This window comes from Piliocolobus tephrosceles, chromosome X (assembly GCF_002776525.5).
Source record: "Piliocolobus tephrosceles isolate RC106 chromosome X, ASM277652v3, whole genome shotgun sequence".
Taxonomy (NCBI): Eukaryota; Metazoa; Chordata; class Mammalia; order Primates; family Cercopithecidae; genus Piliocolobus; species Piliocolobus tephrosceles.
Window position 1 is genome coordinate 93,760,530 of NC_045455.1, and position 15,180 is coordinate 93,775,709.

Genomic DNA, 15,180 nt, shown 5'->3' on the forward strand with positions numbered 1-15,180 from the left:
GCCATTCTCCTGCCTCAGCCTCCCAAGTAGCTGGGACTACAGGCGCCCGCCACCTCGCCCGGCTAGTGTTTTGTAGTTTTTAGTAGAGACGGGGTTTCACCGTGTTAGCCAGGATGGTCTCGATCTCCTGACCTCGTGATCCACCCGTCTCGGCCTCCCAAAGTGCTGGGATTACAGGCTTGAGCCACCACGCCCGGCTATTTCTTCATCTGTCGCGTGGCCAGGGTCTGCAGGTCAGACCCAGTGGTCTTTGACTGATGTCAGCATTACTAGCTATGCCGTTTGTAGGGCCTGGCTACCCAGACCGTGGCCCTCAGTGTGCAAAATGTGCAGATCCCTTGATCCATTTCTTCTTACTTAGGGAAATTAGGTGTCTCAAGCAATTCTTTCATGAATCTTGCTTTTGGTGTTGCATACAAAAGCTCATTGCCAAATCTAAGTTCATCTAGATTTTCTGCTGTGTTATCTTCTAGAATTTTTCTAGTTTGGCACTTTTTTTTTTTTTCCCAGAGACAGAGCCTCCCTCTGCCTAGGCTGGAGTGCAGTGGTACAGTCATGGCTCACCACAGTCTCAAACTCTTGGGCTCAAGCAATCCTCCTGCCTCAGCCTCCCAAGTAGAAGGGACGAGAGGCGCATGCCACCACACCCAGCTAGTTTTGCAGTTTTTTTTGTTTGTTTGTTTATTTGTTTTTGAGACGGAGTCTCGCTCTGTCGCCCGGGCTGGAGTGCAGTGGCCGGTTCTCAGCTCACTGCAAGCTCTGCCTCCCGGGTTCCCGCCATTCTCCTGCCTCAGCCTCCCAAGTAGCTGGGACTACAGGCGCCGCCACCTCGCCCGGCTAGTTTTTTGTATTTTTTAGAAGAGACGGGGTTTCACCGTGTTAGCCAGGATGGTCTCGATCTCCTGACCTCGTGATCCACCCATCTCGGCCTCCCAAACTGCTGGGATTACAGGCTTGAGCCACCGCGCCCAGCCTAGTTTTGCAGTTTTTACAGTTCAGTCTGTGATCGTTTTGATTTGTAAAAGGTGTAAGGTCACAAAACATTTGTGTTTTGTGAAAGGTGTAAGGTCACCGTCCACCTTCCTCCACACAACAACTTGAAAGCCATTCCCCCTCTACCTTGTATAAAATCCAGCTTCTTTGACATTCCCTACCTGTTCTCATCGCCGCCATTCACCAGCCACCAAGACTTCCCTCACTCCTGTGGTTCCTGCCTTCATCTTCAGTGACTTCCAGCATCCTGAGCTATGGCCTGGCCTAACGCCCTGGCCGGTCACTATCGTGAGCTATGGCCTGGCCTAATGCCCTGGCTGGTCACTATCCTGAGCTATGGCCTGGCCTAATGCCCTGGCCGGTCACTACTAGCATTTTTAGAAGTTCTGTTTGTAGTAATCTACATATGAACACTGAAATTAAAAGAAAAGGTGAAGAATTTTTGCCTATATTTGGAAACTTTCCTTTCAATAGGTAATAAGCAGAAAGACAAAGCAAGAGAACTCTGCCTGGGTATTATGAAAAATACATGCACTGAAGGAGAAGATCTTCCTATTTTAGATTAGTCATAAGGAAGAAGAAATCCAGGACAACCTCTTCTGCCATGCTAGCTAGGGAGGAGTGGGGTGACAGTAAGGTGTCTCGTGACACTTGCATCCAGACATGGCCAGGTAGACAGAGGGTGGCCCAATCAAAAGGGACGCCAGCAGCTGGGCGCAGTGGCTCATGCCTGTAATCCCAGCACTTTGGGAGGCAGAGGCAGGTGGATCGCCTGAGCTTAGGAGTTCAAGACAAGCCCGGGCAACACGGCAGAAACCCCGTCTCTACAAAAGTATATACAGAAATTGGCCAGGTGTGGTGGTGTGTGCCGGTAATGCCAGCTACTAGGGAGGCTGAGGCATGACAATCACTCGAACCCAGGAAGCGGATGCTGCAGTGAGCCCAGACTGCACCACTGCACTCCAGCCTGGATGACAGAGCAAGACCGTCTCAGAAGAAAGGGATGCCAGCTCTAAGCAGCTGATTTGCTTATACCAGGTATCTACCAAATACCTGCCCTACAGGCTGGAACAGTATGAGAGGTCTCAGTGCTGGAAAGATATTGCTGGAGTTGGCATTGGAAGCAGAGAAGGCTAAGTGTCCTCCTGTGTCAATTCCCAGGATTTGATTCTGGCCAGCCACCCAGCTGGAGTGCACACCCTTACATCTGGGCGTGGCCATGACACTCATTCTTAGCCAAAGGGATGTGAGTAGACTTGATGATTGCAACTTCCAGGTCAGGTCCTCAAAAAGGGAAACTACTTACTTACTGCATCCTCCCATTTTCCTTACCCATGGGCTTTGAGTCACCTCTACCCTGCAGCAGATGGCACACCCTGGCACGGCTGTAGGCCCCGAGACAAAAGGGTACCCCTGGATGAAATGGAACAAAAACACCTACTCGCCCTGAACCACCTGCCCACTTTCAGGCTGCTAAGTGAGAAAGAAATACGCTTTATCTTGTTTGAGCTACTGCATATTTGGAGCATTTTTGTGACAGCAACTCAGCCAGTATTGTAAAGAAACAGCATTGTATCTGTCTTAAGAGAATGTCACCGTAGTGGCACCAACACTACTCCTCCATTCCTCTCCAGGACTACAGGGAGATAAAGCCCACACTGCAAACCCCATCAGGCCTGAGAATTATACTCAGACCTGAGGCTGGGTGAGGGAATAGGCAACTGAGCAATTGGTATCATTTCCCATCTTAAACAAATTGAAGAACAAAAGGCATCTCTCAATCTCACTTTGTCACCTGCCCTTCAGCTGTCACTGGGTTCATTCCTAACCTTTACAAATTTGTCCAAGGTGGCTTATCTTCCTATCTCGTCCTGCAATCTACTCTGTCACTAGTATTATCTCATGCTTTCTTCTGTCTAGCACTATTCCAAAATTCTCATCCAAAGACCATTTTTTTTGTTTTCTTTTGCTTTGTTTTGTTTAGAGAGAGACTGGGTCTTGCTTTGTTGCCCAGGCTGGTCTTGAACCCCTGGCTTCGAGTGATCCTCCTGCCTCAGCCTCTGAAAGTGTTGGGATTACAGGTGTGAGCCACCACACCTGCCCCAAAGACCACTTTTTAGTCCTTATCTTTCTATACCTCTCAATAGCTTTTTTTTTTTTTTTTACTTTTAGAAACAGGTCTTGCCCTGTCACCCAGGCTAGAGTGCAGCGGCATGAGCATAGCTCACTGCTGAGCTCAAGTGATCCTCCCACCTCAGCCTCTCAAAGCACTGTGATTACAGATGCACCACCATACCTGGCTAATTTATTTATTTTTTTAATAAAAAGGGGGTCTTGCTATGTTGTCCGGGCTGGTCTTGTACTGCTAGAAATGGAAGTAGAGCCCTGGTAATTCTCTCCTGCCTAGTCTTCTGGTACCCCTTTTGTGGGTGAGCTGGGGTTAAGGGGCACTGTTGGGCTGTGCCTCCAGGTGTACTGAAGAATGCATGTGACCACAGGGCGTGCTGGTGAAGCACAGCAAGAACGTCTACAAAGCAGTAGGACTCTACAACGTGGCTATCTCCTCTGATGTCTCCCACTTCCAGTTCCACTTCTTTTTCAGCAACCCCCTGCAGAGCCTCAACATCCTCCTGCTGCTGGAGGGAGCTGTCATTGTCTACCAGTTGTACTCCCTAATGTCCTCTGAAAAGTGGCACCAGACCATCTCACTGGCCCTCAACCTCTTCAGCAACTACTATGCCTTCTTCTAGCTGCTCCAGGATGCCCTGGTATTGGGCAAGGCTTACTCATACTCGCTAGCCCCCAGAGAGACCTGGACCACTGTTTCTACTGAGCCCTGGGGTGACCTTAGGGACAGCATCCAGGCATCAGCCGGGGACTCCCTGGCAAGGGGCTGTTGGGTAGGAGTGGGATGGGGGGAGAAAAAAGACCAAAAAAAATCCACCAGAGCTTTGTATTTTTGTTATGTACTGTTTCTTTGATAATTGATGTGATAATGAGGGAAAAAGTCATATTTTTATACTCCCCCCAAAAAAATTTGTTAAGACTTGTTTTGTGGCATAGCTTATAGTCTATGCTGAAGATTATTTCTTGTGTGCTTCAGAAAGTCTTTTCTGCTATTGTTGAGTGAAGTGTTCTGCTTATGTTTGTTAGCTCCAATTGGTTTATAGTGGTTGTTCAAGTCCTGTTTCTTTCTTGATCTTCTGTGTGGGTGTTCTATCCATAACTGAAAGTGGAGATTTGAAGTATCCTAATATTGTGTTGGTGTCTAATTCTGTTGTCAATTATCTCAATGTTTGCTTCACATATATGGGAGCTCTGATGTTAGGTTCACATACAATTGTTATATTTTCTTGGTGAGTTGACCCTTTTATCAGTGTATGATACCCTTCGTCTCTTGTGAGCATTTCTGTCTTCAGTCTATTTTGTCTAAGTATTGCTGTCTGTGCTTTTTGGTTACGATTTGCATTGGAATATCTTTTTCCATTCTTTCACTTTCAACCTACATAAGTCTTTAGGTCAAAAGTGAGTCTCTTATAGACAACATAGTTGGATCTTGATTTTTTAAAATCCATTCAGCCAATCCTGTGTCTTTAGATTGAAGTCTTTAATCCATTTTCATTGAAAGTAATTATCAAAGGGAAGGCCTTGCTATTGCCATTTTGTTAACTGTTCACTGTGGGTCTTATAGGTATTTTGTCCCTTTTCCTGCCTTGCTGCCTTCCTTTGTGTTTCATGAATTGGTTTCTTTTTGTGTTGACATGCTTTAATTCACTCTTTATTTCCTTTTGCGTATCTTCTATAGGTAGTTTTGTTGTTGTTACCATGGAGATTATATAAAACATTAAAATTAGAAAAATCTATTTTCAACTGATAAGAATGTAATTTTGGCCAGGCATGGTGGTTCATGCATGTAATCCCAGTACTTTGGGAGGCCCAGACGGGTGGATCACCTGAGTTCAGGAGTTCGAGACCAGCCTGACCAACATGGAGAAACCCCGTCTCTACTAAGAATATAAAATTAGCCAGGTGTGGTGGTGCATGCCTGTAATCCCAGATACTTGGGAGGCTGAGGCAGGAGAATTGCTTGAACCCAGGAGGCGGAGGTTGCAGTGAGCCAAGATCATGCCATTGCACTCTAGCCTGGGCAACAAGAGCTAAACTCCATTTCAAAAAAATGACAAAGAATGTAACTTTAATCAGATATAAAAAATACTCCTTTTTATATCTCCTGCTGCCACTTTATTATTGATGTCACAAATTACGTCTTTTGAAATTGTGTATTAACGTAGATTTATAGTTATATTATGCTTTTATCTTTTAAATAATATATTTGAATTAAAATTGATTTACATATAGACATTACAATACTACATGGTTCTAAAATTGTCTATATGTTTACCTTTACCAGGAAGCTTTATATTTTCCTATGTTCTTATATTGCTTTCTAGAATGCTTTCATTTCAACTTGAAGGACACGTCAGTATTCTTTGTAGAGCAGGTCTACTGGCAATGAGCTCCCTCAGCTGTTGTTTATCTGGGAAAGACAATTTCTCCTTCATTTTTGAATGACAGTTTTGTTCAGGTGATGGTGTCCCATAAGCTCCTTAAGTTCCCTTCATTTTTCTTCATTTTTTTCCCTCTGACTCAGTAATTTCAAATGAACTGTTTTCAAAGTTACTGACTCTTCTATTTGATCAAGTATGAACCCTCCAGTGAATTCTTCCATTCAGTTATTATATTCTTCAGCTCCAGAATTTTCATTTGGTTCTTTTCTAAAGTTTCTGTCTCTTTGTTGATATCCTCATTTCGTACATGCATTGATTTCCTGGTTTTGTTTTGTGGTGTATGTTCTCTTTTAGCTCATTGAGCATCTTTAAGATGATTATTTTGGATTATTTATCAGGTAATTAACAGAACTCCATATCTTTAGGGTCGGTTTCTAGGGATTTATTTTGTTTATTTGAGCCATGTTTCTCTGCTTTGTATGCCTTGCAATCTTTTTGTAAGCTTTGGGCATTTCAGGTTGGCTTTATACAGGGTAAGACCTTCACCAGTCAACCAGCTAGAGATTCTAGGGCTTTTTCCAACTTTTTTTTGGCAATCGGTCTTCTCTGGGCTATGTAAATAATTCCTCAATTAAAGGTTTGCTTGCCTCTTTTCTGCAGCCCATAATCTCTTGCTCCCCTTGCTGTCTGTCTGTGGTACTACAGTCTTATTGTTGCCGTCAGAAGCTGTGGCGCTCACCTTTGATCTCTGTGATCCCAGCCTGGCATTTAACCCGCTGTTCCCATCAGCACTGCAAGTCCAGGAGACACAGAAATCTGCTCCTTAGGCAAACTGTCAAAAGGCCTGCGCGTTGGACTCATGGTTGGTTCTCTTCTCTTTTTCTCTCTTGAGGGAGAAGAGGATTGGCAATTTTCTCCCAATTATACCACAATGTGCTAGGGATAGGGAATAGCTAGGGTGACAAATAATCTCTCCTTGACCACACTTTAGTCAGATTCCTCTGAACCCTCTACTTAACCAGGACTCGACCTTTGAGCTCCTGTATTCTTCTTTGCATCACAAAACTGTTTCTTGCAGTTTTAGCAAGAATCCTACACTCTTGACATCTAATCAAATTCATCATCCTCCAGATGACATTCGATCACCCTGGCCTGCCTTCAGCAAGAATCCTGTCACATCAGTTTTACCAGAATGTCACCCTTCCCTTGACGTTGCCTCTTAGTAATTTCCCATCCAATGCCCGCCTCCACCCCACCCCACCACCGCCCTGCACTCTGCTCTTTGACTGTAAATCCCCACTTGTCTTGCTGTAACTATGACAATTGTCCTTGCTTATCTTTACCAATGGCAAGTAAAATGCCACACAGTTTCCTACCTGTTGCATCTCCTGGCTTTGTGCACCTTCGGGTGCTGCAAACTCTCGACTGGTTTTTGGAGTTCTCAGAAAGGCAGTTTTGTCCATATGATGTTGTTAAGTTGATGTCTCTGTGGGAGGATGAGGGTCTGGGGTTTCCTATTCTCCATCTTGCTTGTATTGCTTAGCGCACTGTTACTTCATAAGTACATCAAAACTGGACTTTTTTGTTTTGTTTTTTGGAGATGGAGTCTCACTCTGTTGCCCAGGCTGGAGTGGAGTGGTGTGATCTCGGCTCACAGCAACCTCCACCTCCCGGGTTCAAGCTATTCTCCTGCCTCAGCCTCCCCAGTAGCTGGGATTATAGGTGCGCACCACCATGCCTAGGTAATTTTTGTATTTTTAGTAGAAACGGAGTTTCACCATGTTAACCAGGCTGATCTCAAACTCCTGACCTCAGGTGATCCACCTACCTGGGACCTCCCAAAGTGGTGGGATTACAGGTGTGAGCCATCATGCCCGGCCCAAAACTGGACTTTTTTGATCTTCCTCTCCAAAACCTGCTTTACACCGTGTTCCTTAAACAACAAAAAGATAACACCTGCTGCCATACAGTACTTAAACTAGAAACTTAGGAATCATCCTTACCTCTGCCCTCTCCTGCCATGTCAAATAATTAACCAAGCATTCTTGATTTTGCTTCATAAATAGCTCCCCGACTGAGCTGGTCTCAGCATTTCCTGAGGTCTCCCCAGCCAAGCTGAACTGTGAGTCAATTAAACCTGTTTCCTTTATAAGTTACCCAGTCCCTGGCAGTTCTTTATAGGAGTATGAAGAAGGACTAATACAGGATCTTACTCTGTGTCATCGAGGCTGGAGTGCAGTGGTGCTCAGGCAAGCCACAATCCTCCTGCCTCAGCCTCCAAATAGCTGGGACTACAGGTGCGTGCCAACACGCCCAGCTAGTTTTTGTTTTGTTTTTTTATCTCTGTAGAGATGGGGTCTCGCTATATTGCCCAGGCTGGTCTTGAACCCCTGGCCTCAAGGTCTCAGGTGATCCTCCACCTCAGCCTCCCAAATCACTCACTGGGATTGGGATTACAGGTATGAGTCACTGTGCCTGACAGACAGGCAGACACACACACACACACACACACACACACACATATATATATATTTTGAGACAAGGTCACACTCTGTCACCCAGGTTGGAGTGCAGTGGTGCAATCTCAGGTCACTGCAACCTCTGCCTCCCAGCTCAACGGATCCTCCTACCTCAGCCTCACGAGTAGCTGGGGCCACTGGCAGGCACCACCATGCCCAATTTTTTGTATTTTTGGTAGACAATTTTGCCACATTGCTCAGCCTGGTCACATACTCCTGAGCACAGATGATCCTCCCACCTCAGCCTCCCAACGTTCTGAGATTAGAGGTGTGAGCCACCGGGCCTGGCCTTATGTATTTTTTATTTATTTATTTTTTTAAATTTTTTTTTTTTTGAGACGGAGTCTCGCTCTGTCGCCCAGGCTGGAGTGCAGTGGCGTGCTCTCGGCTCACTGCAAGCTCTGCCTCCCGGGTTCCTGCCATTCTCCTGCCTCAGCCTCCCGAGTAGCTGGGACTATAGGCGCCCGCCACTGCGCCTGCCCAATTTTTTATATATTTAGTAGACACGGGGTTTCACCGTGGTCTCGATCTCCTGACCTCGTGATCCGCCCGCCTCGGCCTCCCAAAGTGCTGGGATTACAGGCGTGAGCCACCACGCCCGGCCTATGTATATTTTAATTGAAAATTTTATCATGAATATATGTACTTAAATTTTATTTCAAAACACATAAAAGCAGAGAATAGTATAATAAACCCATTAAGATTTAAAATATTTTAAATGTTATCATGTTTTTCATCTCAAATTGTTATAAATCTAGAACAATCTTCTCCTCTCTCTTTTACCTTTAACTGGAAGAAACAGTCAGTTGTCCAATAGGATATCCCACATTCTGGATTTGTCTGATTGTTTCCTTTTCCTCTTTCCCCTTTCTTCTTTCCTGTAACTGGAAATTACACTTAAAGGCCTGAGCATATTAAGGATCAACATTTCTCTCAACAGAAAGCATACAGTCTGGTTGTTCCACTTTTAGTAATGCTAACATTGATCAGTGGACTTTCAAATGTGAAGCTAGATTTCCCCTACAACCAACAAGTAATCTGTGGACCTGTAGTGCCTTGTGAATATCCGGTTCCTCATCACCCTTTCCTATGATGCTTTGTTTCCTAGATCTTGTGCACACATTATTGTGATTTTTTTAATTCCATCTTTTCTTCTACATTTATCTGGAATTCTGTAAAAATGAGCTTTCTCCCATCAACTAATTATATGGGTAATATTTTTACAGTTTTAAAATACCTAATTGTTAGTATTGGTGTGCCTTCCTGGAACTCCGTCCTGTGGGTCCTAGGAAGGCATACTATGCTCTACTCATCTTTGTATTTCTGTTGAAAGGGCATAAAAGTGTGTACCCACCCTATTGCTAAACCTTTGTTCTGCTCTCACAATCCTTTTGTCCCTATCTCGGCACATTCTAGAGATTTTGTAAGTTCCTGTTTTTCTTTCTGAGGCACGGCAAGGTCACAAGACGCGTTTAAGTAAGGTACACCCATGTTGCAAAACAAGCCCTGTAAAACCTGTCGCAATATGATTAACTGCCTTTGTGTAAGACTGCCTTCCCGCCTCGGGTTTGCGAAAACAAGCTCTACCCCTGCCCTGCAAGCCCCTGATAAACGTCATCAGAATTTCAAAATTAACTGAAATACCAGAAATGGTGGGAACCAATCATAATCAGCCAAATCGCCTTGTTCAAATATCGACCAATCATACATCTGATTTGTATAGACTCTGTGCCTATTTACCCCAGACAATATAACACTGTCCTGAGCTCAGCTGGGGAGCTCTCTCCTACCGGGCTCCTTTCACGGGTGTGTGAGAGTTCCAGGTTCGAACCTGTTATTAAAGATCCTTGCTGCTTGGCTTTCACTCCGGACTCTAGTGGTGTTCTTTGGGGAATAAACGGTCTGGGCATAACACTGTTACTAATGCCTTCTGTAGTGATGGTACATAGGATGCATTTAATAAGCTCAACAGTATATCATCGAGTACTATCTGATTAAAGCTGAGTGAAAAAAATATCATTGAGTCATCTGGAAGATCTGGTGATTCTCTGCGAAAGGATTTGCGGGACCATAGATTATTCTTCAGTTAAAGCTCAGAGATTTGGCCGGGCGCGGTGGCTGAAGCCTGTAATCCCAGCACTTTGGGAGGCCGAGATGGGCGGATCATGAGGTCAGGAGATCGAGACCGTCCTGGCTAACACGGTGAAACTCCCTCTCTACTAAAAAATACAAAAAACTAGCCGGGCGAGGTGGCGGCGCCTGTAGTCCCAGCTACTCGGGAGGCTGAGGCAGGAGAATGGCGGGAACCCGGGAGGCGGAGCTTGCAGTGAGCTGAGATCGGCCACTGCACTCCAGCCCGGGCGACAGAGGGAGACTCCGCCTCAAAAAAAAAAAAAAGCTCAGAGACTTGACAATGAGGTTTATCTTACAAATTAAGTCCACTGTTCAAAGAAACAAAAACAGAAAGTTTGATGCCATAAAGATTTCAGTTGCATATCCGAAATTCAAAGTGAGAAAAATACATTATCCTTAAGTGTATCTTCCTAGCATTATTTCGCTAACTTTGGGTGGCGTAATTTTTGTCAACTCTTCGCAACGTGAACAGATACTTTTCATCACGTCCTTCTCCGATATTTTCAACGAAAATGCAAAGGGCGCTAGAATTTGAAAAACGGATGCTTTTTGGGCCGCTACGTTTCCTTGCCTTTAAACAACACTCATTAAAATATACGAACACTATGAGTTATGTTTGATTGGATCATCCACACGTGCTAAACCTATCAAAATCCTATATGACTTCTGGGAAGCCGGTCCGCTTGGCTGGGGTTTCCGCAGCAGCGGGGTTCCCTTTCCTAGAAAGTCCGCGGCTCCGGCCTTCTCGGCGTCCGCACCTGAGGCTTCCTTGCCGGGGAATCAGCCACTGTCAGCTCCTCCGGGCCGCCCTCAGTCCTGGGCAACCCTCCGCCCGAACGACCGACCCTCCTCCTCCCCAGCGTTGCACGGCTCGGCCGCCTCGCCCTCCCCTCCCATCCTTGACCTTTTCCGCCACGGCTACAAACCGCCGCGACGCTCTTCCGCCTCGGGTGCCCGCCCTGCCCCGCCCACCTGCTTCCCGCGGGCTCCGCGTAGCTGCGCCGCGCCCGCCTTTCCACGACTGGTTTCTGTTCCTGTCACTCTAGGGTCCAAGCCCGCCATTGGTCGGCTCCCGTTACGCCGCTGATGTGGAGTGGGGCCGAGCGTGGAGCGCGAGGAGCTGCTGGGGTGTGTGTCGCAGCGGGTTTTCCACGGCGGTTTGCGGAGCTGCTAGGATGGAGCCGGTTGCGGAGGGAGCGAGTGTGACCGCAGTTCCTGCGACAGCTGCCGACAGCACTGAGGAGTTGGCCGAAGTCGAAGGAGTCGGAGTCGTGGGCGAGGATAATGACGCAGCCGCGAGACGAGCGGGGGCCTTCGGCGACAGTGAGGAGGACGGAGAGGATGTATTCGAGGTGGAGAAGATCCTGGACATGAAGACCGAGGGGGTACGTGGAGGGGCCCCGGCGCGGGGATGGGCGGGGAGCTGCGGGCCCGACGGGGAGGACGCGAGCTGGAAACAGCGCGGGCGGACCCAAAGCAGGAGCAGGGGAGGAGTGTGAGAGTTCAATGCAAGCAGCGAAATCGTGGGAAAAGCGAGGTGACGTTTCCGAGTGCACGCTTAGGATCGAGTCTGGGAGGGAAGCTTCAGCAAATTTTGCAGGATTGCTTTGGCCTAAGAGACGAAGCCGTTTGGGCTGTGGTGTGTGGTGATCACAAGGCTGCAGGCAGCTGGTGAAGGACTTCTGTAGTCGCCAGTATTTGGGCATGTGGTTGGAGCTGCTGCCCTTTGGAGTGATGTGATAGTGAAGTAATGCTTGTCGTCATGGTCCGCTGTCCACGCCGTCGTTGCAGTGGTTTCCAAAACCGTAACTAACTCCCTGGTTTAAAATCTTCCGGAATTTTCATTTGCCCTCGGAGTAAAATCTCAATCTTACCCAGAGGGTGGCATTTAAAGGCCTTCATAACCTGATCAGCACCATCGCTCCCTCCCCTATGCGTTGTATAGATCGCAGCCGCACAGACACACTTGAAATTCATCACACCTTGCCTTGGTGTTTCCTGTTCTCCTGGCCCGGACAGTTCTCTGCCCTCTTCTTCTGGTGAAATCGTACTCCATCTTCCAAGGCCTCGGGGTGTAGTTGTCTGGGAAAGCTTTTTTGGACCCTAACCTCTGCAGAGTGAGGAGCTGCTTCTCATCTCTGCCCTTTTTGCTTTTTGTATTGACCTCTATGAAGGCATTTAAGCCACTATCGTTCTTTCTTTGTCTCTCCTGCTTTATGTGGGCTCCTTGAATCCAAGGGGAAACATGGACAAGAAGAAAATAATCTGTTTCAGTAGACGGATGTGAGGCAACCAAGGGGCCCCACAGTGGTCCTTCTCTCTGTTGTGTTCTTTTCATTGTCTGTTACTTCCCATTGGTCATATGCTGCCTTGTGTCATTTTTTTGCCTATTCATTCAGCATTTTTTTAATCAACTACTGTATGTCAGGTGCTGTGTTAGGTCCGGACAATATCGAGATTAATTGAAGCATACACAGTTGCTAACGGGAAACTTTTCCTGTCTGTGGGGAGTTAAGTAATTAAGATCTGATGTCATTAATATTGTTAATTGCAATAAAGATGGAAATGTTTTATGTATCATTTCTCCAAATAGATTGTAAGCACCTTGAGGTGAAAGGAGGAGCCACTGTTAGACTATTTTGTATCACTTGCATGTAACACAATACTTGGCACACAGGAGGTATTTGAAAAATATTTGGCTAGGGCCGGGCGCAGTGGCTCATGCCTGTAATCCTAGCACTTTGGGAGGCCGAGGCGGACGGATCACAAGGTCAGGGGTTCGAAACCAGCCTGGCCAACATGGTGAAACCCTGTCTCTACTAAAATACAAAAAAATACAAAAATTAGCTGGGCGAGGTAGCGAGCGCCAGTAATCCCAGCTACTCGGGAGGCTGAGGCAGGAGAATTGCTTGAACCCCGGAGGCGGAGTTTGCAGTAAGATGAGATTGTGCCACTGCCCTCCAGCCTGGGCGATGCCCTCCAGCCTGGGCGACAGAGGGAGACTCCATCTCAAAAAAAAAAAAAAAAAAAAAAATTGGCTAAAAGGATAAAAATCTTTAGAATTAAGATGATTCTCATTCATAGTGTTTAATTTTGCCAGCCTCAAAGAATTATAAGCACTGTGTACCTAAAGCCTCACCAGTCTAAAGAGGGTGAAACTAAGAAACTTCTATGTGTAAGGCAATTAGGCTTTAGTGCTGTGCGTTAAAATTCAAGTTCTTGGATTTTTAGGTGCTCTTGTGAAGGAGTGATTTATAAGATTAAAGGTGATATGGCTTGGCTGTGTCCCCACCCAGAGTCTCATCTTGAATTGTATTTCCCATAACCCCCACCTGTCAAGGGCGGGACCAGGTGGAGGTAGGATCATGGGAAGGGTTTCTCCCATGCTGTTCTTGCCATAGTGAGTCTCAATCTGGTGGTTTTGTAAGCATCTGGCATTTCACCTGCTTGCACTCTCTCGATCCTGCCACCCTGTGAAGAAGGTGCCTGCTTCTCCTTTGCCTTCCACCATGATTGTAAGTTTTCTGAGGCCTCCCCAGCCATGCTGAACTGAGTCAATTAAGCCTCTTTCCTCTGTAAATTACCCAGTCTTGGGTATTTCTTCATAGCAGTATGAAAATGGACTAATACAAAAGGTGTTAGCGGAACAGGACTATAGCAGTTTTCTTTTCACTGCTGAGTGAACCAGTCGGTTAGTTAGCCACCTAGCCATTGACAAACTTAAGGGCCCTGCTAGCGGTTTGTTAGGCCTCCTTATAGTCTAGTCTATAGTCTATAATCAGAAACACTTAGAATTGATTCACTTTTTACTAGTTCATAATATTTCTTGATTCTAACTATATATGTGAATAATTAACCTAAGAACTGTGGAAATACATGCATACACCACTATTCCAAATTATTATTTATAATTTATTTGGCGTAATAGAGTAAGCAGAGAATTAAATTCTAATACTGTATATTGCTTAATTTCCTTTTTTTTTTTTTTTTTTGTGAGACAGGTTCTCTGTTGCCCAGGCTGGAGTGCATTGGCATAATCATGGTTCCCTGCAGCTTTGACCTCCCAGGCTCAAACAGCCCTGCCACCTCAGCCTCTCAAGTAGATAGGACTATAGGTGTGTTCGACTGTGACTAATATTTTAATTTTTTGTAGAGATGGGGTCTCCCTATGTTGCCCATGCTGGCCTTGAACTCCTGGGCTCAAGTGATCCTCCACCCTTGGCCTCCCAAAGTGCTGGGATTTACAGGTGTGAGCCACTGTGCCAGACCAATTTTTTTATTTTTTTAACAAAAATTTTAAACTGTTGCTCTAGTGTATATGATCTGGTAGAATAGGGGCCTGCCTTTTAGTTTGGCTCACTGATTAAAGGAAACTTTGGCTACCAAGAAATAGACTACTTCTGGAATTTTGAAGTCAAATTTATAAATCCTAGGGCAATCATGCAATTTCCTAATACATGGCAAAACCCTGGACAATTTTTTGGATTTACATGACTCCATACAAAGACATGGAATTCAGGGATTTCATCTGTATTTGTATACTGCTATGCTCCTAAAACTCAAAAGGTTCCTGAAACATAGTGGCCACATTCAATAACTATTTTTTGAATGAGTGAATGAATGAAGCACACCTGTTGCAGTAAAGGGTAACAATTATCAGTAAATTAAATCTGGGGCTATTGAAAATTGTTCTTAATATTCTCCTCATCAATTAGCTCAAATTTCATTGATAACTAGCATTAGATTTATAACTATGTTAATGTAAAAGGTAGTTTTCTAGTCTCCACTGCTTTTTAGAAATTATCAGAAATGTTGTAAGAATTAGATAGACTCTCATATACCTTCACCCCGATTCTCCAGTTGTTCATCATTTATCTATTTGTCTTTTTTCTCTGTTTATGTACATTTTTGTCTGGCCCATTTGAAAGTGGTGTTTTTAAGGGCTATGTTGAATAATGCATTGACCACCATTTTTATGCACACACACAAATAAGGATCATTTTTGTTCCCATGACCCGTTACTGATA

At 45.4% G+C, this 15,180-nt stretch overlaps 1 protein-coding gene across 5 annotated transcripts in view; it reads left to right on the top strand.

The window, feature by feature from the left end:
* Positions 1-11,179: 11,179 nt before the first annotated feature.
* Positions 11,180-15,180, top strand: part of MPHOSPH8 (M-phase phosphoprotein 8) — a 44,188-nt gene continuing 40,187 nt past the window's right edge. For 2 of the 5 annotated variants that reach the window (XM_023190640.3, XM_023190641.3), the window contains exon 1: positions 11,181-11,538. In XM_023190640.3, the coding sequence (XP_023046408.1) occupies positions 11,329-11,538 (210 nt within the window). In that variant the 5' untranslated portion in view covers positions 11,181-11,328. Of the gene's footprint in view, positions 11,539-15,180 lie in introns of all 5 variants that reach the window. The other 3 variants (XM_023190642.3, XM_023190644.3, XM_023190643.3) reach the window with 2 other exon arrangements.